This window comes from Choristoneura fumiferana, chromosome 8 (genome assembly GCF_025370935.1).
Source record: "Choristoneura fumiferana chromosome 8, NRCan_CFum_1, whole genome shotgun sequence".
In the NCBI taxonomy this organism is placed as follows: domain Eukaryota; kingdom Metazoa; phylum Arthropoda; class Insecta; order Lepidoptera; family Tortricidae; genus Choristoneura; species Choristoneura fumiferana.
Genome location: NC_133479.1, coordinates 9,870,380 through 9,885,685, shown reverse-complemented (window position 1 = coordinate 9,885,685; position 15,306 = coordinate 9,870,380). Strand labels below are relative to the sequence as shown.

General features: G+C 36.6%; 2 protein-coding genes across 3 annotated transcripts; both read right to left on the bottom strand.

The window, feature by feature from the left end:
• Positions 1 to 102: 102 nt before the first annotated feature.
• Positions 103 to 6,363, bottom strand: UK114 (reactive intermediate imine deaminase A homolog UK114). Its single transcript, XM_074091115.1, has 3 exons — positions 6,084 to 6,363; positions 2,786 to 3,012; positions 103 to 298 (listed from the first exon to the last, which is right to left on the bottom strand). The coding sequence occupies exons 1-3, from the start codon at positions 6,239 to 6,241 to the stop codon at positions 156 to 158; spliced, it is 528 nt and encodes a 175-aa protein (XP_073947216.1). The 5' UTR covers positions 6,242 to 6,363; the 3' UTR covers positions 103 to 155.
• Positions 6,364 to 9,408: 3,045 nt separating this feature from the next.
• LOC141430416 (E3 ubiquitin-protein ligase rnf146-like) lies at positions 9,409 to 13,824 on the bottom strand. 2 transcript variants are annotated; one of them, XM_074091108.1, is made up of 6 exons: positions 13,583 to 13,824; positions 13,384 to 13,469; positions 11,259 to 11,406; positions 10,385 to 10,576; positions 9,952 to 10,132; positions 9,409 to 9,850 (listed from the first exon to the last, which is right to left on the bottom strand). In XM_074091108.1, the coding sequence occupies exons 1-6, from the start codon at positions 13,602 to 13,604 to the stop codon at positions 9,802 to 9,804; spliced, it is 678 nt and encodes a 225-aa protein (XP_073947209.1). In that variant the 5' UTR covers positions 13,605 to 13,824; the 3' UTR covers positions 9,409 to 9,801. The 2 variants fall into 2 exon arrangements, with proteins under 2 accessions (XP_073947209.1, XP_073947210.1); XM_074091109.1 differs by lacking the exons at positions 13,384 to 13,469; positions 13,583 to 13,824 and adding an exon at positions 11,558 to 12,073.
• Between the last annotated feature and the right edge of the window lie 1,482 nt (positions 13,825 to 15,306).

Here is a 15,306-nt window from a genome sequence, read left to right as displayed (position 1 = left end):
TAAGACATTAGTTCAAATGAAATTCCGCAACATGGCGAATAGTCATATTATACATATTTCTGGTCAGGCTTTAGATGCATTCACATTTCAAAATAAAACAAATTTATTGATTCGCGAAACAGTTTACTTTATAATTTGGAGTGTGGGACGGCTAGTCATTCTTTTGCGCAGGGGCAGGGGCCCGCCTCGGCCACGACGAGGTCGCCGCTGAGCGCGACCGCCTCGATCTCGACCGCCGCGCCCGCCGGCAATTTGCCCACTTGGAACGTCGCACGCGCTGGGCAGTCCTTTGGGAAAACTGGAAAAGGTACAAGTACCCAGTTATTAGTGCAGTACTGATGTAATGTGACAGCCAGCCATTTTGCACCAGCCCCTGTGACTCTTGCAATAACGTAAGTGCCAAATAGACGTAGGTACGAGCAAAGTCGGGTGTTGGGCTCGTCAAGCTGTTGTGTTCTTGTATAATCTAAGTTCGCGACTGGTCTAACAACACAAGAGCAAAAATCTCGTCGAGCCACAAGAACGCAATCTTATTCATACCTAATTTCTATCTGCTAAGCACTAATAGACTGGAGTCAACAAATAATAATGACGAGGTTTACATATTGTCACAATTGCAGGGACGATATTAAGATTAATGATAAACATATTATAGCCTAAGGTATTATACAAGTTTTACGGCGCAGTCAAAATCTATTGCTGCAGTAAACCCATAGTTTCGTCTGTTGTTATAATATCTGCTTAGATACCGCTGCCATTCTATAAAGAAAATCCTAAAGCCTATTAAAAAGCCTGCCTACCCTAATGTGTATTTATTTATTTATTTGTTCAATTTATCAAGCTCGCCCATTTAATAAGCCGTTAACACGAACACAAAATGTGTGTCACGAAAATTTTTAATGAAATAAAACAATGAAATCGTGTTAATTATCGCAGTAGGAGCAGTTCGCCACAGTCGTAACCGTAAAAGCACAATAAGCACCTGCGTAAGTTTCCGCAATGACCTTGAATTTCTTGTAGTTCTTAGTTATATTTGCACGATCATTATATTCTTGAAAAAAAAAATAACAAAAAATTTAACTGACTACATTAAACCATGAAAATAATTTTCTACCAGTCAGAAGTCGGTGCCTCAGCACGAGCCAGCAGGAGTGGACCTATAGTCGTCTACTTCACCTACATACCTACTTATATATTAGACTTCAATCACTCCTGCTGTCTCGCGCTGAGGCACCGACTTCTGACTGGTAAAAAATATTTTCATGGTTTTTCGTAGTCGGTTCAATTTTTTGTTGTAATTTTTTCAATTTTTTTTTACGCTTTTTAATGTAAATAATCTAAGATACAATAGTTTAATGTCAACTACTCGACACCTTTTACGAAAGATTACTTTTTCTGATGCAGAGATGTTCATTATTGAGGAGTCCTGGTGCCTCACCACACCACCCGTTTTACCATATGCATTACGAGGAGCATAAATCGCTTAGCAACTGTGTTAAATTAGTTGAAATTCAACCCGTGAAGTACTTAAATTGTTATTGAGTAGGAGCTCGTTGGTCAAATGTGGTCTTCATCATCAGTTCCACTTCACTAAACTATGATTTTCAAGAGCAAATGCACGATTTACTGCTAAATATATCCAAATTACCATAGGAGTTCCTACAGTATTTGAAGAGTTCCCTCGATTTCCTTAAGATCCGATCATTAGATCCTAATTTGGTGCTTATGGGACCTAATTGAAGACATTCCTAGACGAACGCAAAAAAAAATTCAAATCGGTTCATAAATGACGGGGTTCTGAGGTAACAAACATAAAAATAAAATACAACCGAATAGATAACCTCCTCCTTTTTTTGAAGTCGGTTAAATAGTGTGGCTGGCTTCATACATCATCTCATCACATCACATCGCTCTTAAGCGATAAGGCCGGCTATTGCTCACCTTGTAATTTTTTTTTTCTCTTTGTATCTGTTTTCTGTATCGCTTACTATGTCTGGTGTACAATAAAGAGTCTTTGTATTGTATTGTATTGTATCATCAGATCGCGCGACTCACTGACACTGATTCTCTTTTCATAGTACAACTGTGGAAAGTGGCCCGTTATTTTTTCTCGTCAGTTAAAATAAAACTACTTAATTTATGTCCGGTTTTAAGTATCCGCCATTTTAAGTTTTAAAATAATTTACGATTTCCCTATCCGGACAAATAAGTACCTAGTATTAGTTAATTTCAATATAAAATCACTATAGTAATTTATTTGTCTACTCTATTGTTTATTCCTCTATGGCTGCACAGCGGCAAAGCTGCGGGCACAAGCAACGCCGGCCCTAGCCATCGCTCGGATTTCAAAAACCGCCATTAAAATTTTATTTTTGCCATAAGCTTTTGGTGTGCCCTCCTGCTACTCCTCAGGCCACCTCTGATTATTATACAAGATGTCTTGAAATTGTTTCGGAAGTTCCAACAGATGGTTGCATTAGTTTGACTGAAACCATACTAAAGAGGGTATTTGAGGGTATTAGCCGAAATTTTTGATGCAAAATTTAGTCACACCTTTGACGCGACACACTTTGAACATCGATCAATGTAAAGAATCTTTGCCAATCAACAATTAACAAATCCTGAAAAATATTTGCCTACAAGGCTAAAATATAACTGCTGAATTATTCGGGATTAAGTTTAACACCCTGTATGTAATGGATACCTACATTACAATCTTTGGTTTTGGATACATTTTAGTAAGTAGGTATATAGGTACTGCGTAGTTATGTGGTCTATCACTTACATTCTGCATAAACCTGGTTGACCGCTTGGAAGTCGGATATATCGTTGAGCAGTATGGTGGTCTTGATGACGGACTCGAGCGAGGCCCCGCCGGCTTCGAGCACGTGCTTGAGATTGGCGAGCGCCTGACGCGCCTGCGCCTCTGCACCGCCGCACACTAGCTGCGCCTCGGGGTCCATGCCCAGCATGCCTGACACGTACAGCGTCTGCCCGGCCAGGATCGCTTGGCTGGAACACAGTATAAACAGGCTGTGGTCTATATAGGTACTTAACTATACTTACGCCTAGTAGCAGCGGAGTGGATGAGCAGTTTGGTGCTCAAAATGATCTACACACGACTCTACTGCCAAGGTAATAAGAGAGTATGTAGATCGTTTTGAGCATCACAACTGATCATCTACTTCTGATGCTGACTGTACGCTCGCTGAACGTACGAATGGCACGCGTGCCAGTTATATGGTACGCGACAAAATAATTCAGGCATATCACTAATCATTTAGTCAAGAATCTTTGATGGAACATCGTTCATAGCCAGATTAGTATTGTTTTCATTTATAAAATGTACCCTCACTAATATAAGGATTCGCAAAATGTACTAGCCGTAAGTAGGGTGTTGTTGGAGCAACAAAAATAACACACCTATGCGGCGATCGCTTCTCTGTTCATGGGCAGTCGAGCCTTTGGCGCATAGTGGTTACTTATAAATACAGCACACGCAATTAATATCATTATTTCGCCGTCAACAGTCCTTTATTTTCCTATTCGACCGAGCAATTCTCTGTGAAGCCCAGCATGCAATATAGCTAGTGCATTAGATAAGTACGGAACGAACTTTCTTTGCTAGTGCCACTTGTACATAATATAATTATAGTCACCTAACCTAATCAATGTGGATGTCATAAAACCTGATTTCAAATAAATAAACGCATTCAAATCGGGCCACCCGTTTAAGATCTACGGTACCACAGACAGACACAAGAGACACACGGTCAAACTTATTAACACCCCTCTTTTTGAGTCAGGGGTCAAAAACAGATTTTCATCAAATTGTGTGATGACAACCAAAAGAAACACGATGTCTGACATTTATCTACTACTAGCTTTTGCCCGCGGCTTCGCCCGCGTGGAATTCGGTTATCGCGCGCTGTTGTGCATTAAGTCGCCTATGTCACTCTCTGGCCCATAATAGTACATTACTGCAGAGGCCATGAAGTAAGGGATTGATGGACGAGTTCGGGGTAGACGGCCGAGTCGTAGACTTGGCCGGATAAAACGAGTCCAGCAATCCCTGTTCTGGCCGAGGCTTGTATAGTGCTTTTCTCAAACAATGTGAGGAAATATTTCATCCATCCATCCATCCATCCATCGCATCGCATCGCATCGCATCGCTTCGCATTGCATCGCTTCGCATCGCATCGCATCGCATCGCATCGCTTCGCTTTGCATGGCATCACTTCGCATCGCATCGCTTCGCATCGCATCGCTTCGCATCGCATCGCATTCGCATCGCATCGCATCGCTTCGCATCGCATCGCATCGCATCGCTTCGCATTGCATCGCATCGCATCGCAGTATCACAAATGCTTACAGAGTAGTGGTGGTTGGCTGTTCGTAATTTTTCCTTTGTCAGTTTAATGTTAGTAAGCAAAATTAAAAAGTTAAAAGTAAAAGCAGCGGACAATAATGGATTTTCATACATACTTCATGGCCTAGGCCAAGAAGTTATGTAGGGAGGTGGTAGGGAGCCATAAATGAGAAACTTCATGTCTCCATTTCGTGACATTAACACATACATTTCCGAGCATGTTTAAAAAAACTACCTTTATGTCAAAAATCACATCGATCCATCACTCCGTTTTAACGTGAAAGACGGACAAACATACAACGCCTGTGTACTCTTTCGCATTTAAATATTAGTATGGATTGATGCAATTCTACCTACCTACGGAATTGTGATGCCTACACTCGTGAAAGCTCTGCTGCCATTGTTTACCACAAAAGTGTAAGGTTTACGGCCGCGGTTGACCCGAAGTTTTGTTATTTGTTAAACTCCGACAAAATAAGATGTTAAGTCCGCAGGTAGCAATCAAAACTATCAATCAACACCCTTTGCGTCTCGCCTGGCACGCGATAACCCGGACTACCTACAAACATAAATGTCCGGTTGCGGTTGACATAACTAGGTTAAACTAACTAATGCATTTGTGGCTGCTGGTGCCACAGGCACAAAGTAACACCTTTTATAATCAATTTTGACAAAAGTATGGGATGTCAATAGGGATACCATGACATTATAGTAGTACACAGGTTCCATCCTACCTAGTATGATTCAGTTTGTTCAATTGTACCTACCTAGCTAAGAAATAGTAATTTAATTAGTTCGAACACGAAGGTGATGCACATACATTCGCTTGCATTAATATCTGCCACAGTGGAGCATGCAGACAAATTTGACACGTCCACAGAGTCAAATATCAGATATTTGTGCACGCTTTATTGTGTTGTGCCAGATATTGCTGTTGACTTTACGAAGTTATAATTAATAATTTCATCACAATCTTTGCATTGCATCATTTTCTTATCATACACTGATAGGTATCTAAAATGGATGTCAGAAATGTAAGTTTACAAATTGTAACCTACCTAACGCATCAAGATGCACAGTTGACGCTTTTTCAATCGAGGATATTTTTTTTATTTGAATTTTTAACGAGACTTTAGTGCACAAAATGTGACTATGTCAGCCTTAGAATCAGACATATAATATGATATTCAATACTTATTCTACATAGCTACAATGGTGAGTAAACTGTCTGTTTATGTTGTTATAATAAATTGAAAATAAACTGGGTAGGTACATATAACACGGGATTAAGACGACGATGATGATTCAGCACAGACTACTTAGAGATACTACATGATTCAGTCATAAATTATACGTCCCACTGCTGGGCACAGGGCTCCTCTCAGAATGCATGCCGTAACAAATGTAAGTACCTACATATTATCTAATCTATTGGAATGAAAGATGTGACTACCTACTCAGATCAAAGTTCAATATCTCAAAAACGGCTAAACCGATTTTGATGAAACATAATGTCTAAGAACTATCGCTAGAAAACCTGATTTCAAATAAAAAAAACGCATTTAAATCGGTCCACCCGTTTAAGAGCTACGGTGCCACAAACTTATAACACCACCCTCTTTTTGCGTCGGGGTTAAAAAGACACATTATAATATACCTAAGTAATATCCAACGCCAAAGTAGTTTTACTAGTTGATTTAGCGGTTCTACTCACCTGTACGGTCCAACAGGTTTGTAAATATGTGGCGAACTGACGATGGTTTTCGTCACCCTGTTTACATTCGTTTTAGACCCCGAGTTATTCATCTTCGATATGTTCAAAGCACCTTTAGCGGCCACTCCCGATTGCGCCTTTATAGCGTCTGTTTCCATACTGATCAATTATAATACTATTATGGAGAAGTTCAAAAGTTCAACTCGAACTTGATAACGATAGTTACTTAATGTATTAATTTTTTTATCAAACACTGATAAAAAATTGCTAAGAAAATTCACTGATGGACAAAAATCTGTGACTTATGTCATTACTTTTAACATTGGCAGCGCATTAAACTATATTTTTTTAGCAAAACCTCAGTGAAGTGAGAATAAGTCGGCCTGGCCTACTCGCCATATCGGTAACAAGCGCGATGGTAGACCCGGGCTGCACAAGATGCGTAGGTAAAGCTGTGGTTTCTTTATTTCTTCTTCTTTGTCAACCTTTTTCGACCCTCTTGGTATACGTCTTCGCGGCATGGAGCCCCCCGGATCCTACATTCCTTCTTCACGTAGTTTTTCAATCGCATTTGTCGTCTTCCTTGAGGACGATTGATTTTCCCCCCATAGCTTCCACTCGAGAAGGAATCTGCACCACTATTTTTCGTTTCGGGCAACATGATCAGCTTACTTCCATTTCGCAGGCGATGTTTTGTTGCCCAAGATATGTGTTTGTGCCACATATTTCTGTACTTACACCTACAGAGGCGCAATTTTATTTTAATGGCCTCATTTTGCTATATACGCAAACTCAGTCTTTATTTTCTTGGACTTTCTTGGCCTAAACCAATGAACATCCAATTTTTTAAGGAGCTCAGCTATACTATAGCTTAATGCTGGTGAGGAGGAGAGGATACAATAGAAAGATCTGGTCTTTCTCTAGGCAGGTGTTATGCCTGGAGACCGTCGTCCCAAGGAAGTGTCGGAAGTTGTAAATATGCGTCTGAGTTAAGAAACTTCGCCATGTAAAACCTGATCGGAGTTTCTATACTTGCTCATTAGATGGCGCTAGGCATAATGGCATAAATATTACACTTTTGAGGAGTTGAATTATTACACTTGACTTATATTCGTACCTATTTACACGTGAGGCACAAATCTAAGCTAACAGAGAAAAAATACGCTTTTAAGTAAACCATTTTTACTAAATCCATAATTAGCTGTTTTGAGAGGTATTAGCACCTCAATCAGGTGTTGGCGGATTATCGTCGTAGAGTTTCGTTAGCCCTGCTGGGTCCTGTTCCTGTACCTATAGTCAGTCGAATGCAAAATATATATACAGTCAAAATATATATACATCGACCTTACGTTTAGTGGCATAAATAAATAAAAATACTAATAATAATAAAGGTGTATAGATTTCTTTGACGTCTTGTTAACGTATATTATATTTATGCCCTTGACCGTACAGTATGAATATCTATACAGAGAGTCAAATATAAATGTATAGGGTATTATGGTCCCTTTTTTTTGTTTTTCAATTTTCATATTTTTGACCTCTAACTGAAGAGCTAAATCACTTACAGAGAAGAACCATTTAACATTACTTTCGAGTGCGGGTAGTTTATTTCCCCGTGTGTCGACCCCGAATGAATGATAATAATGAAACCCTTCAAAACCTTTATACACTGATATGTGGGACCTCAGACCAATAACCTGTGGGACTTATCAGGTCGTACATTATTGTCATTAATTCCGGGTAGACAATTACAGGCTGTGACGTATTACCTTACATTACTATAAAATAAATATGCACATCGCCGGAAGTGCGGGTAGCGCGGGTGCTATGAGAGTTCTCGGTCAGTTGTGCTTTGTCAGGCAACCGGAGCGGACCGTACTCACGGCAATGAGCTAAACCCCAAAAGGTGTTTAATTTCTACCATTAACTAACCCTGTGATAGGAACGTCACACAGGCCCTACTATACCACGAAGTGCAAAACTCCAACGTCATTACGCGTGTGAAAGGGACGGTGCGATACGAACTTCGATTTGCGAGTTTCGTAGTAGCCCCTCAGGTCATTTGGTGTAAAAGACTTTTAGTCCCTAGTACTTAGATAAAAATCTAATCTCTAATACCTATGTACAGATGTAATGAATTATGATTGCCATCGTATTTTGTCGGAAAACTTCGTATCGTACCTATTTGTCTTGCTTTCTCATCTAGTTTACTGAAGTTTACTGAAGCTTATTGAGAAAGCAAGATAAAAACGAAAATATGGTGGAAAAACTATACATTTGTAGCTACAAGCTTTTTGCTGACCGTCCATTTTGTTGAGCGTGTAGGTACCACAGGCTTGGTAGGTACCAACTTGCATTTATCATCAAAATTATTGTATAAGTCCGTACCAAATTTTAAGTCAATTTTATTCGATTACTAAAGTGAATGAAATTCGACTTTCAGGACTTGAACTTAAACATTGTATTATTAGCTTATTAGATAATAAAGTAAATAATGATGGACGTTAGAAGAAACAACCCTAGAGTAACTCTCCATAAAATCGTAAGTCTCGGTGCACCTTATCAGAAATTTCTTTATATCGGATGCGTTCAGAACGGACTGAAATTAAAATTCTCGAACGTACTTTTACTGCTGTCAACGTCGGCAGTGAGTGGCTGTGATGTGATGTGTGCTGTCAAAATATCCACAATATTTTGTTGAGCAAGAATAACCTCATTAATTGCGTAAACTTAACAGATATTCGGTGAGTTACTTGATAAAAATAGTTTTTAATTTAACGTTTGAGCTTGTACTTGTAAAATATTATTAAACTGTAGGAAACACTTTATATACATTGTCAAAATTTAATTTATTTTCAGGCAAAATGCAGAGAATAATAACATTGGTAAAAATGGTGTCATGTGTTAAAACAAGTATACCTAATGGGACCTTTAAACTAATGCCATCATTCTTCAGTACAATTCAGAATCCTAAATTGAAAGAAAAACTGTTGCCATCAAGTACTCCTATCTTTAGTCAAGTTTGTTCCTTCAAAGTGAAGGGGCGCGTAAGAAGGCGTTGTAAGGATTGCTACATAGTGGTTCGAGATCAAAGATCGTACGTAATCTGCCCAAAGTTTCCTCGCCATAAGCAGATGGCAATGAAGCCAAAGCCTCACAACACCTGGGTACTGACACACGCCACACAGAGCCCTGTGCGAGCTTGGTGAACAACATTTACGAATTAATTATATTTGTATGATTGAAGTAGAAGTACAATGTGACTCATTTCATTATAATATGAACCAATGCATTGTCAAGCAGGTAGTAAATAAATATCAATAAATCTACATCAAACTATTTTTATTTAATTTAAACCTTATTTACAAATATGTTAACAAAATATCTAATTATCAACATAATTAACATACATCTCAAGAAAACAAATAACATACCTACTAAAATGTTAGAAAAGTAGATCTAATTAAAGAATAAATCAAAATGTATCTAAATCTACATTCATAAATAAATATTTTACCTCCTTTTAAGTAAAACTTTGCTCTGAGAAGATATACATACTACAAATAGTGTACACATTTTTTACCTTGTTCCAATAACAAAGGTGAAAAAAGTGGATACATATAGTTGACTGTACTATATATAACACTTAATATAGGTAGGTATCTAATTTTAGTTGAGTGCCATTTATAACAAATGACTATGATTATCAATACTACAGTCATGTGCCTTCATTATTGTTACTGGTGGGATCCATCAAGTTGATTGAGCTGAAAAACAAACAATAATTATCTTCTGTTAAATAGCAATCTTCACTAAAATAATGCATATCTTGAGGGCTGGTGCAAAATAATAAATGCAGCCTATTCACCTGGTCCTTAGAACTAGTTCATTAACTTCATTATCCTGAGGAATATTATCCTCGTCAAGTGATTCGTCATCACTATCAATAATCTCTACAGGCTCTGCCTCACTCTCATTGCTGGTAAGATCAATGGTTTCATTTTTAACCTCTTCTATCTGATTGTCAACAATCTTGATTCCAGCTATACCTGAAAATATAGACATATCTTTTAACTCTGTCTGTCTGTTACCTCTTCAAGCTTAAACTGTGGAACAGATTAAGATGAAATTTGGTAAGGAGATAGTTCGAAACCATGGAAAGGGTAAAGGATTTTATCTTGGAAAATTAAGTAGTTCCTGCAGGATAGCAATAAATGGATTCTTCACAAACTGAGTTGCAAAACAGCTATTCTAACATAGTTTTTTACAAGGTTAAAACAAATCATGTTATTTTTAACAACCTTTCGCTGGCAATGTGGGAGTGTCTCTCTGAACTCTTCGGCGTCTTGTCCTGTCGCTCTGCCGCATCTGCACCATACTTTGAAAGTTAATCCTGTATAGAGCTCCAGCAAGCAGCAGAGTGCATTCTGGCTCACCCGCATTAAATGCAGTTTCTAGCTCAACATTACTTCTTTCATCATATTTCCACCAACCTGAGAATTTGACAAATTAATAATTTACAAACAAACAAAACAAAATTTTTTGTTCACCAAGAACATGGTAGGCAGAGTAGACCTAAAAATGGTAATAGTAGGTAGAGTAAAACTATTAATGATTAAATTGGATTTTGTCATTATCAAATAATATATGTTTCTAATACTGTAGCAGGTGTTAGGACCTTGTGCAAGGTCCGCCAGGATTGCTACCACCATCTTGCTCGCTAATCCTGCTGTGAAGCAGCAGTGCTTGCACTGTTGTGTTTCGGCGTGGAGAGTAAGACAGCCGGTGAAATTATTGGCATGTGAGGTAACCCAGCTTAGGCCTCTAGGTTGGCAACGCGTCTGCAATACCCCTGGTGTTGCAGATGTTTATGGGCGGTGGTGATCTCTTACCATCAGGAGACCCACTTTCTCATTTGGCTATCCAGTTGAATAAAAAAAAAACTATCTGTAACAATATTTATGCAGCATTATTGCATTAGGCATTGTATGTAATACTTATTGTATGGGTTGGTGAAATAATTAAATTATAGACATAATTTATTCTATTAAAAAAGGATAATGAGTTATGGTGGTTATGAGTTTGTCATTGCAAGTTAAACAAACTCTGTATGAAGTCAGCTATGCTTGCAGTGAAAAGTAGGCATTATGATTGACAATCATTGATTGTTCATACCATTCCTGCCTTCATAATACCATTGGTACCCTTCATTGGCTTCTGTCATATCCTGTGAGGTCTTCTCTAATAATACTGGGTGATCTAAATAGTCAGCTGGGATCTCTGCTCTGCACATAGCACATTTTCTGCTCTGTATTGCAACACCCTAAAAATTAAAATTTATAACAAAATATCAGTTATTTCTAACCACATTTTGTACTGGTTCAGATAACATAATTAGGGTGACGGCACCATTCATGGACATGTTAAGCACAGTAAAAAAATAAAATATATAATAATAGTTTAAATATTTATACCTGTTGTTAATACTTTTTTATTTCAATGGACACTAAAGAGTCGAATATCTTATAGCTCACCATTCATGAACTTGACTAGTTATCATCATCAGTTCTCTGAATATTAGTGTAATAAAATCGAGTTAACAATACTTTATTCTCAAAAGAATTACATTAAATTCACTTATATGAGAATATTTATACAATTTGCATTAATATTAGACTTAGAGCATGCAGCACACAACAATAAATATATTTAAAAAAAAAAAAATTACAAAGCAAACGGGTGCGAAATGCGAATGAATTGTACAAAGAAGGTAGATTTACACAGTGATCTAGTAAGTACAATGATTGCTTCGGCCAGCGCCGGCACCCGAAGGCGGGTAGCTTTGGCCGGCCGGCACTAGGAGCAAAGCAATGCGAAATTAATGAAACGGATGTGGCATTTGTTAAGTTCTGCCAGTTGTATGGGTTACAATAAAATGGATTGTTACTAGTGGTGTATTAAATGTACGCAATTTGCGTTTGTATATTCATATCTATAAGTAACCAGTATATTTATAAACATTAGCTAAATAAAATTAAAAAAAAGTATTATGTTTATGTTAAGCAAAGTTTTTACTAACGGCAAATAGGTATGCATGAGATTATTATTATTCTATTGCTAATAAGAATAGAATATTTAAGTATTAGAATTTATACATTATTAATAATTTGTAATTTTTTTTTCTTTCCCGTACCTATTTATATCTATGTATATGGAAGCTAAAAACACTTTATTACAAAACAAGTATATAAGAATTATACTATGGCAATATTATTTTTGACATATTCACTACATTTATTTTTAAATACATTCAAAGATTTAATATTTCGGATATCTAAAGGCAAGCTATTATACAGTTTGACACCCTCAGATGATATATTTCGTCAAATTAAGATTGTTTTTCTGGAATCTTTTTGTATTTTTTATTTCAATTCCAAATTTTTACTTTTAAAGGTCATCCCGTAAAACCTAAATTGAAAATACAAACTGAAATATAGATGCACAGAAAAACCAGAAAAATAAGACCAGCACTGGGAATCGAACCCAGGTCCTCGGTATTCCGTGCCGCGTGCGCGTGATATATTTCGTTGTCCGTAGTTAGTTCTCGACCCGGTAACGATTAGATTTTCTGCATTTCTATTACGATAGTTCTGAAGTTCTTTTTTTTTACTAAATGACAGTTTAGAATGTTTATCTTTGTGTAATATTTTTCTTATAAGTAGACAAGTGTTATAAGTGTATAGCTGTTTTATTGACATAAGTTTGGTTACGCTATAAATTTTTACGGTGGGGGTCAAGAAATCATAGTGAAATAAGGTTTTAATTATCTTGTTTTGCATGCGTTGGACTTCTTTCAAGTAAGTACAAGCAGCACTGCACCACAGTTCAATTAGGTATTGTAGATGAGGTTTAGCCAAAGAGTTGTATATCATGAGAGCGACTCGCCGAGGAAAACACTGAACGTTCCCTCGCAAAGATCCAATTAAGTGTGAGAATTTATTTTTAAGATGTTGGATATGTGCACTTAAAATAACACTAATAAGTTAAAAAAAGTAGTGTCCCTTTCTTAAAATTTGGGTTAGTGGAAAAAAAAACAATTGGTTCCTGTCCATGACTGGTGCCATACTCGAGTCATATAAATGAATCTTTCAAATGTTATGTGGCCAAAATGTCTAGGTAATATTAAAGATATATTTTACGAAATTAAGAGTATGTACTCGATACTAATCATGGGTAATAATCGAAAAAATATAAAACCCTTAAAACAAAAAGTATAATAATGACACTAGAATAAGCTTACCTTTACACATAAAAAGCAAAATATGTGACCACACGGTAGCTGTGTAGGATGATGGCATTTTTGTAAACAAACGGCGCAATCTTGGTCTGCAATAAGGATTATTTAAATATAATGTTTGAATAAAAAATAGATTCAATACCAATAGCTAAAATATTAAATTTGACCAAACTTTTACCTATCGCTATCGTATGAATTTTACCTTTTGGGTCATTATTCATCATGGTATTTTGTGCAACATGAAACCGTTAAGCTAATCAAATTTAATATTATTGATTTCACGAAATACACACAAATATTATTATATTATACATACGAGCGAAAATAATAAATAATAATATTAGAAATAAATAGTCTTAGTCGGGTAAAGAGAGGTTACTCCAAATTTCAAAGTTCGTAATGTATTGTCTCAGTCACTCTCGTATTTACACAAGTTTAGCGTGAGAGAGATGCCACAACACGAAAATCGAATTTTGTACTTCGTAGTTTATGCTGTCAGTCGATGTCAGTCAGTTTCATTCATAAATGCAAAGGGTGCGTTCCGGGAAATCGCTTTCAGCACTACAAATCTAAACCAAATGTAAACGTTCGAGCAGCTAATATTGTGACGAGGAGATTCGTTGTATGGAGACTTCCGAATAATTCTCCCGCCTATGAAACTTGGCACGATGAAAATAGGTAATACAGATTATAGATATACAATAATCCATCAACTTTTCTTACGAGAAGTTAGGTATTTTTACCTAAACATGAAAATCGTTTATAGCTTCGAAAAACTCCTCACTGAAATTATTTCTATATACGTACCTATGTACTACCACAGAATAACTAATAGTACTACCGTAATAGTACTACTTAGAATATGTATGTAAAACTATCCAATTATTTTTCGATTTCCATCCATGTCTCAGTTTGTATTTTCGATACGGTTTCACGGGATACCCGTAAAAGTAACAAATTTGGAGTTGAAATAATAAATACAAAAAGACTCCCAAAAAAAACAATCATAATTTGATTGCTTCAAATCCAATCATAATTTAGCGACATCTCTTGTCTAGGTGAGCGGTTAGTTCCGAAAGAATGTGACGTCTCTCGACGAAACATAAACGGCTACCCGCGGACATAAAAAATTAATGTTCGGATGAGACATTTGGACGCAAGCTCAAAAAACTTCTTTTAGACAAGTCATTGTACTCTTTAAAAGAATACAGTGAGATTTTATGTTGACATCATATATGCATTTCATTTTTGTTTTTATGTACTTACCTTGTTTTGTACTCTTGTTTTTGTTTTGTTGTCATTTTTCACAGTTTTGTGAACTGAATTTTAATTTCATATTTAATTTTATTGTTTTTTGACATTTTAATTATTTGATTGTTCGTTTGGTTCCTATTGCATAAATTTGACTTAGATTTAAGAATATTCTTGTTTTGCTTTTAATTATTATTATTGAATTGAATTCTAATATGACATTTTAAATTTATTTATTTTTTATGTTTTATTCTCGCTGACTATTTATTATAGTTAATAAGATTTTTATTTTTTTTGTATACATTTGACGATCCTTTTGTGAATTTCTTGTAATTAACTGACATTGTGCTTATAATGTATTTTTTCAAAAGGTAATAAATAAATCTAATCTAATCTAATCATAGATGTCGCTAGTGCCGCTGCTTAAGTAGCATAGTACAAATATGCAACCTGAGATATGTATGCATAGGAAAAAATCGTGTCTAGATTCCTGTCCAGCAGTGGTGTAGGGGTTATAGCACGCAGCACGGGTTGCTGAGGACCTGGGTTCGATTCCCAGTGCTGGTCTCTTTTTCTGTGCATGCATACATGTCTCAGTTCGTATTTTCGATATGGTTTTACGGGATACCCGAAAAGTAACAAATTTGGAGTTGAAATAAAAAATACAAAAAGACT